The 12,024-nt window shown below is 30.3% G+C and overlaps 1 protein-coding gene across 1 annotated transcript; it reads left to right on the top strand.

The window, feature by feature from the left end:
* Positions 1-6,062: 6,062 nt before the first annotated feature.
* Positions 6,063-11,159, top strand: LOC126742990 (cilia- and flagella-associated protein 53-like). The gene is made up of 9 exons (XM_050449885.1): positions 6,063-6,282; positions 6,339-6,571; positions 6,626-6,802; positions 6,857-7,019; positions 7,137-7,317; positions 10,240-10,376; positions 10,429-10,647; positions 10,701-10,913; positions 10,971-11,159. The coding sequence occupies exons 1-9, from the start codon at positions 6,172-6,174 to the stop codon at positions 11,142-11,144; spliced, it is 1,608 nt and encodes a 535-aa protein (XP_050305842.1). The 5' UTR covers positions 6,063-6,171; the 3' UTR covers positions 11,145-11,159.
* The last annotated feature ends 865 nt before the right edge of the window (positions 11,160-12,024 follow it).

Here is a 12,024-nt window from a genome sequence, read left to right as displayed (position 1 = left end):
TTGAATCGTTTATTTTAGAAATTAAAATATTTTGAAAATTTGTAGTTATTGTGATATATAAATTAAGGCTTATTTATAGATAAACATATTTTTTAATTAAGCTGACCCACTGATACATATCTACATACATAACACCATGACTTATGACTGTTGTTAACTTTTAAGGATCAAGTTAAATAAGGGGTCAATTAAAATCCAAGCTCTTCAAAACTTTTTGTTTATTAATATCAACGTTCGGCCTATATTAGACCCTATTAAGGGCGCCGCAAAATTAAAAAGAAACATAGCAAAAAACAATTATAGACAGTTTTCAATTTTTTAACGCCTTGCAGAAGACCTAATATATGCCCAAGCGGTAACATTAAAAGAAAAAAAGTTTTGAAAAGCTCGGGTTTTGATTGACTTTTTTTCTGAGCATTTTTACAGTATTTGAGGAGTCGTAAAAACCTTGTTATGAAGTGCACCTTAATTTTATTAGAACTGAATGTTGGCCTTATAAGTAAAATTTTAACATAAATTAAAGTTTACAACTATTGATTTTAACATTTTGTAAAATGAATTTAAAATAAACAAAAAGTTAAGTTCATTCATCACTGTTTATCATCTACCCTCTTCTAATATTATTCATGTTATTGATTCGTTGCAGTTGGAACTATTTTTAGTTTGGAAATATTTGGTTTAACTATTCTCTTCTATGACCAGGTCATATTTCTGGGAGATTTCACTATTGATTTTTTAAAGACAAAATACAGGTTAAATTAAACTTCAAAACATTACTTGATATTTTTTATTTAAAGCAAGTCATTATCGAGCCTACATGACATAGTTTGACCACAAACAGTGCAAGTCCTATTGATCTAATAATGACCAAGCAACACTCCATATGAAAAATATCGGATTCTATAAATATAACTGATTATAATATGGCTTTGTCATTATAAAATTTTCCTATGATTATAATAGCATTAAATTAATTCAATAGAGAAATGACGAAATTATAGATTTAAATCAGTTGACTGATAAATAACAGATATGTACTGTTAAAAAAATTGAATTTTCAATAAAATATATTGTCTAATATACAAGTATAAGCTTGTTTTAATCAGGAATATAAAGGATAAACCTTTGACGCCATAGATTACCAATAATATCAAATTATTTCCGAAGAAAAGAAATAAAGCTCACCGTAATAATTTAAAACAAAAAACTGAAGCACTTAAACTCGTGACAAACATACAGCAAAGAATTCTGGAGTGATTTTGATCTTCCCAATACGTTTTCTAATTCAACAGCTCTTAATATCTACATAGAAAATTTGAGTAATACAGCTAATACAGTATCTAATAAGAAAATATAATTTTATAAGACATATCACCTAAACATGATAAGATCAAATCTGAATTAAAATTTACACTACTGGATTAGTCAACTTTACTAAAAATTATAAAAACCATTCACTCTGATGCAATTAGTTGATTCTTTAAAAGATTTACATCTCTCTATGCCTTTTTGTTTAAATCCATTATTATTAACAGTTGCATTTTACAAAATGTTTATGCTACAAGCTGTAATATCGGAATTGTAAAATCAGTAATCCAAAGGATTTTAAAAACCCCAGGCCAGTTAGTATTTAAAATCTTGGAAAAATTTATTCACCAAAAATTTGAATTTATTAAATTACATTCTTTAATTCCTGAATGTCAGGCAGGTTTTAGAAGTAACTTTAGTACTACTACCAGTTTGGTTAACCTTCCTATCGAAATCCGAAAAAACGAAAGGGGTTTAGTATTTGCTTGCCTCTATTTAAAACTTGTTGTTTACAAGTACTAGTAGTAGCATTTATTTAAATGTCACGTTTTTTATTTGCATCCCTTGTGTGTCCTTCGAACCTATAGTCGGATTACCGAACAGATGGAGTAAATGATGTGCGCGAAATATTGGCAGATTTATACTTGGGTTACCGAACAGATGGAGTGGTCACGTGATCGTTCTGCGTCGGAGGTGTGGCCTAGAGCGTCGATAGGGTTCATGACTTGGGGTTTTATTTAATTTTATTAGTCGAGCGGCTTTAGATCGTTTTGGTTGAATTTTCTGCTATTCGAATATTTGAATCTTCGCAGTATTGAAAAATTGAGATTGTGTTTATTTTTTTGTTAATTTGTTTGTAAACAAATTACCAAATTGGATTATTTAATAATCAATCAAATTAACATATTAAATTAATTTATTGGATTTTCCATTCATCAAAAAGAAAAACAAAAATGTTGTTTTTTTTAAATAATGTTACCTAGGTAAAAAATAATTTTAATTTTTTACATAATTATAAACATAATGTGTAAAAAATGTATTAAAATAAATGTAGTATTTGTTCCTTTTTTAAATAAGGAACAAATATATACTTAGATTCAATCTATAAATTTAAATATCACAGGTTTACCAGCGCAGCCCCTAACTTGTTATTCCTTCTTTAATTTTAAAACACATATTTAAAAAAAGATAAAAGCTACTTAAGTAATTCTCAAAACCAGATTATGATCATAAAATTATATTTTATAATGGCCGGGTTCATCAGAAAAAGGCGCTCCCTGAGCGCTCGATTGTTGCTCAGGTATGACAATTTTTATTGGTCCTTACTATTATAGGCAAAACTTCCAGCGCTCAGGAAGCGCTCGGTTCTGATGAACCGGGCCAATTACACCCTAAATGTTTGACCTGGCACGATTACTTAAAAGGATTACCTATCCCTTTTCGGTAAACCCCAATATATTAACATAACTTTGCATAACAAAATACTTAAAAGGGATTATTATATCATTACCTGGCACAACCTCAAAATCGGTTTGGACCCATTTTACAGGCGACCGTATTATATTAAAAAAAAACCTGCTTACAAAGCAAAGCTATACGGTAAAATAATTTAAAATAAGTAGGCATAATTCTCCTCGTCTAAATCTGCCAAGGTTGGATCGATGGGCGGGCCTATATTGCGCGCACATCATTTACTCCATCTGTTCGGTAATCCGACTATAGACGAGGAGAATTATGCCTACTTATAGGCAGAGAATTCAACCGATCTAAAGCCGCTCGACTAATAAAATAAATAAAACCCCAAGTCATGAACCCTATCGAGGCTCCCTGAGCGCTCGATTGTTGCTCAGGTATGACAATTTTTATTGGTCCTTACTATTATAGGCAAAACTTCCAGCGCTCAGGTAGGGCTCGGTTCTGATGAACCTGACCAATTAATGTTTGACCTGGCACGATTACTTAAAAGGATTACCTATCCCTTTTCGGTAAACCCCAATATATTAACATAACTTTGCATAACAAAATACTTAAAAGGGATTATTATATCATTACCTGGCACAACCTCAAAATCGGTTTGGACCCATTTTACAGGCTACCGTATTATATTTTAAAAAAACCTGCTTACAAAGCAAAGCTATACGGTTAAATAATTTAAAATAAGTAGGCATAATTCTCCTCGTCTAAATCTGCCAAGGTTGCATCGATGGGCGGGCCTATATTGCGCGCACATCATTTACTCCATCTGTTCGGTAATCCGACTATAGACGAGGAGAATTATGCCTACTTATAGGCAGAGAATTCAATCGATCTAAAGCCGCTCGACTAATAAAATTAAATAAAACCCCAAGTCATGAACCCTATCGAGGCTCTAGGCCACACCTCCAGCGCAGAACGATCACGTGACCACTCCATCTATTCGGTAACCCAAGTATACCTCGTTTTAGAATTTTGTTCACTGCTTATTATAAAAAATTGTATTATCATAAATTCGTGTTGAAAAATGTAGTTATATTGGCTAAGTTGTTAATACTAAGCCAAATAGTTATTACTATTCTTTATTATTATTCGTTTTTGAAAGGGCCTTGCCACACAGGTTTGCGCCTGTGTTAACGGTTTCGTAACTGAGGTCCTATTTTTTATAATGCCTTATTTATTTAATTATTTATATTTATGTTATTTAAAATAGTAATTATGTTTTTTATTTTAATATTAAATAAATTTATTTTAAATTTTCAATTTGAATTTCAAGTAAATCGCAAATTTAATGGTGAAATCAGATTTTTGGTATCATCAATGGTTAACTTAAAATCAAAAAATTTTTCTTAAAATTGAAAAAATCCATTGACATGGTACTATTTTTGTGCCAAGTTTTTACAGCAAATTTAATGGTAATCAAACCGCTCATGGTACCTAAAGTCGATTTAATCAGTTAATTGACTGATTAAATCGATTTTTGGTACCATGAGTGGTTCGACGAAAATTACCAACTATCTTAAAAATTAAATTAAATCCATCGACATGATATCCTTTTCATGTTAATTTTTTCCTAGTAAATCCAACCGTAATTTCAGATTTTTGGTACCATCAACAGTTCACTGAAAATCAAAAAACGTTCCAAAATTGAAAATAAATCTATCGAATGGCACTTTTTTGTAACTAATTTTTGTCACCAAACTTAATGGTAAAATCAGGTTTTTGGTACCATTAATGGTTTTCTCAAAATCACAAGACTTAATTAAAATAAATAAAATTAAAATAGACTTTTTGCAGGAAATTGAATTATGAGATTACCATTCAATTACAATTTAGATTTTTGGTACCACTAATGATTTATCCCAATTTAAATAGTTTTAAAATTAAAATACGATTTTAGTACCGTAAAGTAAATACGATATATATGGTTCACTTAAAATAAAAAACTTTCTTAAAAAGTTTAAGTAAATCCATTAACATAGTACTATTTTTTATCTAATTTCTTCCATCAAATTAAATCAGATATTTGGTACCATCAATGGTTCTCTCTTTTTTTCTTTTTGTTCGATTTTTTTCTAGCTAATCTTTTCCACCAAATTTAATGGTAAAATCAATGGTTTTCTCAAAATTCAAAAACTTTCTTAAGGATCAAAATAAATCCATTGATGTAGTACCCTTTTTGTGTCAGTTTTTTTACAGCAAATCTCATTTATCTTGTACCATTAATGTACAAAATAAACCAGAGTACAACCCAACCCAAAATTAAAAAAAAAACTTTCCTAAAAATTGAAATAAATACATCGACGTGTTACTCTTTTTGAGGAAATTTTTTGCAGCATATTGAATTGTGAGATTACAATTTAATTTTAATTTTTGGTATCAACAAGAATTAAAAAACCTTGAAATTGTAATAAATCTAGAAGTAAGATACTCTTTTCTAGCTAATTTCTTTCACCAAATTTATTGATAAAATCAAATTTTTGGTACCATTAAGGGTTTACCCAAAATACTAAACTTTCTTGAAAAATTAAAGAAATCCAAAGACACGGTACTCTTACCTTGCTAATTTTTTGCAGCAAATTTATTCGTAAAATCATATTAATGCCATCAATGATTTATTTAAAAAAAAATAAGAATTGAACCCGTTTTTTCGTAATTAGTTAGTTACTTAATTCGATTGTTATATCAAATTTTTAATATCATTATTAGCTTTTCTAAAATAAAGAAAAAATATTTTAAAAAACATCATTATAAACCCACCGACAAGGTCATCTTTTATTGCTAATTTTTTCCCAGAAAAAGTCAGGATATTATTGCTCTGTAAACACCTTAATTTTTAAAAATGTAATTTTTACCATAATTTTTTGCAATTAAATAAAAAACTATGAGAATGATGTTTTATTTTGCATTTAAGAGTGACCCAGTTTTTTTATCATATTTATATTTATAAATGGCCATTCATCAAGCATAAGAAAATAAATACAAGAGGTCACCCTCTACATTACTAATCTCTATAAAAATATAGTTTAAAATAAACTATCGATTTTGCCTGGCTGTTATGTACGTACATATACATTAAGGTATATTAACGTAATAACTCGATATATTTTGGCGTTATTACGTGGTAGGGTTAAAATAACCCTAGGGCAGAAAAAAAGGGTAGAATAAAGAACAACGTTACCCATTAAATTCCATTTAACCATTTGGAACACTCTTATTACATAAAAAACGACGAACTCACCACCTGTCGCCATTCCCTTGGCAATATCGACATAATAATTTTCATATTTTAATTGGTGGTCAGGGTTATGTCAAGCACAGTATTTCTATGACTTTATAAATATCCCTTATTTATTTTTACATTTTACAAGACGATTTTATTAAACAGACATGTTTGGAGGAGATAACGTTCCTCCGAAAAGACCTCATAAACACTTGAAAAGAAATTATAACCGACAAGATATACTTATTCCTGGTACAACTCCAGGAAGTTATGGACATGTAAGTTAACAATCTTTGTAGAATGGATATATGTTATTCATTAAAATATTTTATAGTTTGGACGGGAGCCCAACACAGACTACCATGTCAAATACTTACATTACCAACAAAAGAGGGACTCATTTGATGACATGAAGCAAGCTGAGAAGAAAAAGAAATATTTACAAGATGCTATTACCACTAAATATGAAAATCACGCTGTAAAAAAGCGACTACAGAGATCCATACAGGATAGGGTTGATGAAAAACTTAAGGCCTACGAAGAAACTGTTGAAGCAAGACGAAGAAGGTAAGCTGAAAAGAAAAAGCACCAAGCTACTTGAATTTTTACAAATTTTTAAAGATTGCAAGAACTTCTATGCAAAGAAGAAAGAGCATTTTATTATCAAACTGTTGATCAAGCTCAGAAAGGAGCTGAAAGAAAAATGGAGGAAATGAAGCAGAAAGCAGAAGCCCTAAAAGCCCGAAGAGAAGAAGAACGATTGGAACTAGTTCATAAAAAAAGAATTGAACAATATCAGTAACTTGTATAAGTAAGTCCGTATTACCATCAATCACAGAAATTTTCTTGCAGAGAACGATGTCAAGACCTCAGACCTCATTTAGCAAAAAAGAACCTCATGGAATCAAAGTACTCTCAGCTTCAGCAAATAAGGGAAAACGAAGCAAAACGTGAAGTTGATCGAGAGTTGGACAAAATGTGGTACGAGCTGACTGTAAAAGAAGCAGAAGCCAAGGTATGACAATATACCAACAAAAATTATTTAAATGAAGTAATTATATATTCGGACAAGCTCGGAAAATTACGATTAATCTTGCTTACAGGTAAGTCAATTTATCTTTTAATTTTCTAGAAAGAAAGAGAAGTTCAAGAGTTACTAGAAAGGCGAAACAAGGAGAAAGAAATGCTTAAGGTATGGGACATGCAAATTAAAGGCAAAGAATTGCTTAAAGAAGAAATGGATAAGGTTGCACAAGAGGATAGACTTGAAATGCAAAAGCTGAGTGAGCAGCTTCGTAGGGAAGAAATTGAAGGTACTTATTTTTTATTCAAGATAAAATATGAGATGTAATGTTGATATCATTTAAATATTTGTTCTTACTCCGAATAATTAAGTTTGACTTTTCTTGCCAAAATACTTAGGTAATATTAATGGTCATATAATAGAATTTGATTTAAGGTAATAAAGATTTTTTTTTTATCTTGACAGATTCTCAGATTTTTTGCTAATCACTTTCCCTTGTTCAACTATTTTCACAATATTTTCATTTAAATTTAAAATACTTATTCAAATGTTTAGTTCACTAAATCAAAGGTATTCTTTGTTCGGAAATTGAATACATCGATTAGTCTTTTAAATTAGCTTTATTTTAACGTAGAAAAGTTTCATATAGGGTGTCTTAAATGTGAGATATGACGACATCGTTAATTTTTTAAATGGCAACTCTGGTTTTTAAATGATTATTCTTAAAGAGTTTAACAAGTAACACATGTGTGCCAAATTTTAATTTTTGGTTTCTTAAAAGATACTTAGCAAACATTATTAATAGCCTTTCTTTAATACGTGTTCAAAATGCTGTCTAACAGGGTATCTAAATTTAGGGTATCTAAACTAATTTGAAACTCTTTTTGAACATTTTTAATTACTTGGCTGGAAATTAGCCTACAATCCTGTTTTATTCGTTCTTTCAAATCTTCAACATTTGCGGGTTTGGTCTTAAAACTTAGCTCTTTAATTAATCCCATAAGAAAAAATCCAAAGGTATTAAATCCAGAGAACTCGGTGGCCATTTAAAGAGTTCACTGCTGCTTGAAACCAGAGGTTTCTATTCGGGAGGTCAGCTTCTATACGGCAAGGAAACAAAATTCAAAACTAGGTCCTCCTGCAAGAATTGTAAATATCTTGCTTCATTAAAATTCTCTTGGATGAAAATTGATCTTATAACTCGATCACCAATATCCCTGCCCAAAAATTTTTTCTGGATATTGAGTGTAGCCTTAGCTCATCCAGTGTAGATTTTTATGCCCAATAACGACAATTTTGACAATTTACCTCACCATTCACTATAAACGTTTCTTCATCAGAAAATATATATATCATATAAATATATCATCTTTGGTGAGTTCCTGGAGAGCCTTAAGAACTCTTGCCACTAAAATTTGGCTAATTTCAAGTTCTCAAGCTTTGAGAGAGATAACATTGATTTTGAGTTCTTCGCTGAAGCACTCCGAGGATGATTTGTCATTTATCGTAAATGCCCATTTTACCGGAACTATTTTTCGATCTTGCTTACGGTATTTTGTGATATGGGTGGTAAATCAGGATACTTCTCTCTGAGTAAATGGATGACTTCATTTTGTTTTCTTGTCCTATCTCCGGAGCCAATCATCATTAGAGTTTCAGTCTTGTGTGTTTCAGTTAGGTTTGAGATTTTACAAATGGCGAACAGCAAACTGTGAAACGACTAACAGTTTCGTCGCACAAATATGAATCGAATGAGATACTACCCTCCTTACATGTTTTTATAACTTATTTGTTATCACAATGTCAATGTGAGGTATTATTATACCTGATATTCCAAGCATTTATAAAAGAAAGACTATTTAATTGAACTCATTTTTAGAATTAGATAATGTTTGTGAAATATCTTTTAAAAGACAAGGAGTAAAAAAATTGAAATTGGGCACGCATGGTAATGTTAAACCTTTTAATAACAGTCATTAAAAAAATAGGATTGCCATTTAAATACTTGTCGTATCCAAGTGTATTTCCGAAGAAAAGAACACCTTTGGTTTAGTGAATTTGATCCAAGTTAAAGACTCGCACTGTATATAAATTTCAGAAAACTATGACCTAGTATTTTCACCATTACTTTGTTAATTTTAAATTTACATTTTATTTGAAAACTTAACCCGACGTCAATTAAATTTTCTTTTAAAGTGCAGGCATAAAAAAGTACAAAGTTGAATACCCAAAGAATGAGAGATTTCTACTAAAAACCTGAAAACTAAAATCGTTGTTTGCCTGGCGCTTTCGCCAATATTTCATATACATTTTGAAGGTTAAATAGATATTCACTTTTCATGGGATGACCTTCAACAGAATTTTTAAGACAAAAAAGAGAAAAAAATCCAGACTTTCTTTAAAGCTTTAGAAGTAAATAAAAAACAAAAATACTAATTTTTCTACTTTATGTTGGCGCCCTTAATTTTTGTTTAAGGCGCTTTTTGGAAGTAATCATAATAAAATTGGTGTTTAAGAAAAAAAAATGAAATAAATAGAAACCTACTGGAATTAGCATTTTTTATTTGCCAAGTGCCTTCACCATAATATATAAAAATCAATAACTCCCCTGCCAATTATCGAATTTTCAAATTTCTTTCACCATGTTCTGTAATACATTCTATATTTAACTTATTTATATAATTATTATATTATTATCTAAGACAGAACAATGAGAGACATAGAAAACTAATTGAGTTATTAGCATTTTTAATTTGCTCAGTGCTTTCACCATTGCTTAAATATTATTAAAGAAAGTTAAAAAAAATTGCAGAAAAATATATTCTAACAATTAAAGATTTTATTGGAAAACTTTAATTTCTTTGGCGCATTCAACATAATGTATAACTATCAATAACTCCCCAACCTATAACCAGATTCGCATTTTGTTTTCCATCTTCTATAAGACCCTTAGAACTTTACTATGTAGCATTTTAAATATTAATCTATAACTTCAGTTTTATACAGGACATTTAGAAAAATGGCACTTTAAAAGTATATAACTCTTTAATTCTTAATATACTCGTATATACAATTCTTAGGTCCTACGAATGATATTTATGTAGAACAGGATTAATTACTAACTAACGGGTTTCACTAAAATCGTTTTAAATATAGACACCATCATGATATCCACATTTTATTGCCTAATTACTGTGTTTCTTTAAAATAGCCTTAGATGCCAAAATACGGAAAAAAGATTCAGCAGCTCAACAAATAATTGAACAAATGGCGATCCAAAAAAAATTAGAGGAGCAAAGGAAGAAAGAAGAAAACGCTTTGGACCAGGCTTTCAATACTCTCGCTCAGGTATATCCTAACTTAAACCAGGTTTACTGTACATTTACTCAATTCGTTTCAGTTGGAGCTCGAGCGAGAAAAAGCTGCAATTGTAAATGCTTCAGGTCAAGCGAGAAAAGAAACCGCAATGTATAGAAAACATCTAAAAGAACTAGAAGCCGAACGAAAACACGAAGAGAAGAAACTAAATGAGCTTCTTGAAATACATCGAAAAGAAATTGAACGAAAGCAGGATGAGGCAAAGTGTAAAATTGTCGAGGCGAAACGAAAACTACAAAGAGTAAACACTTATACAACGAAAATGTTAAATATGCACATTTTTAATAATTTTAGGATGTACTGGCCGAACGGGCGGAGCAGCTAAGATATAAAAAACAAGAAGCTGAACAGCAGCTGAAGCTGAAAGAAGCCGAAAATGAGCTACTTAGAATGGCCTTTGAAACAAACGAACGCCTACAAGCAGAGAGCGATAGACTGGAAAAACAAGCTTCTATGCAATATAGAGATGATTTATCCAGACAAATTGCATACAATAATGTGTTAAGGGTAACATTTGTAACCATTGTTCCATGCATGATATCTTCTATCTATGAGTTGTTTTAGCAAAGGGAAAGAGAGGAGCTAGAAAGGCAGCTTGCAGAAGGATTAAGAGAAGAAGAAAAATATAGAGAAATCACCAAACAAATGCTTTCAGGAGAATTGGAAATGGGTGTTAAGCATCCATTTAGAGCGGCTCTGGAGCAGTCGAATTGCTATTGTCCAATGCCAAATAAATAAATGAGTAAATAGCAATATTTATATTAGGAATGGCTTGTCTTATATATTAGGAATGGAGTGTCAGTAAAAGTGTGGATATAGCATTTACATTTTACTATCATACAAAAAATTCTATGACGGAAGGGTGTGTGTGAATAAAAAATCTATTTTTGAATTGCGTTTTTTTTTAAATAAAAGGAATGTGATAGGGCTCTTATAACTACAATAATAACATAAATATGCCAATCTTAAAACTATATTTTTCAGAACATATTTTTATCTCGCTGCACTATTCATCATCTCCTTTCATTGCAATTGCTATTGATACTTCGGTCTCATATATAAAAAAAATCGATAGATCGAAGTAGTGAGATTTGTAACTCCATCGTTTCTTCCATGTCTTATTTTCTTTATTTTAAAATTGTTTTTTTTTACATCATTAAATTTCTCTATGCTAACTAATTCATGATAAATTTCAATTCCTACAAGAACATTTACTTTATTCATACTTATGGTTAATGGAAAGTTTCATGAGTTATTAACTGGTTTGAAATTTTTGCAGCAACTATTTTCTTTTTCATCACTCTTTACATATAGATTTCAGGTTACCATCATTAAACTATTTCAGATATTTCTTTTAATATCTATTCTTTCCTTAGCATTTTGCAGTTTTTTCTTCTTATGACAACTTTCCTTTTTTAGCATGATCTAACTTTTAAATATCTTCCCGTTTATCCACTACTCAGTATGAAGTATCATAAAGGATGGTACACACATGAACATTTCCAACAGCACAATTTTCAAAAATTTTAGAGGTAGTTAGAGTGGATACGTAGAGGCAGGTGGTAAATTTATAGAGAAATTAAATTTTTATTCGTCCAAGAAACAATGCGAAATTAAA

The sequence above is a fragment of the Anthonomus grandis genome, chromosome 12, assembly GCF_022605725.1.
Source record: "Anthonomus grandis grandis chromosome 12, icAntGran1.3, whole genome shotgun sequence".
NCBI classification, from domain to species: Eukaryota; Metazoa; Arthropoda; class Insecta; order Coleoptera; family Curculionidae; genus Anthonomus; species Anthonomus grandis.
The sequence above is the reverse complement of the archived record's forward strand: the minus strand, read 5'-3'. Positions and strand labels throughout refer to the sequence as shown.

Bases quoted from the DNA above. Each gene is read 5' to 3' on its own strand.
- LOC126742990 (XM_050449885.1), top strand. From the start codon at position 6,172: ATGTTTGGAGGAGATAACGTTCCTCCGAAAAGACCTCATAAACACTTG. The intron at 6,283-6,338 runs GTAAGTTAACAA...AATATTTTATAG, and splicing joins CTCCAGGAAGTTATGGACAT to TTTGGACGGGAGCCCAACAC. The intron at 7,318-10,239 runs GTACTTATTTTT...TCTTTAAAATAG, and splicing joins TCGTAGGGAAGAAATTGAAG to CCTTAGATGCCAAAATACGG.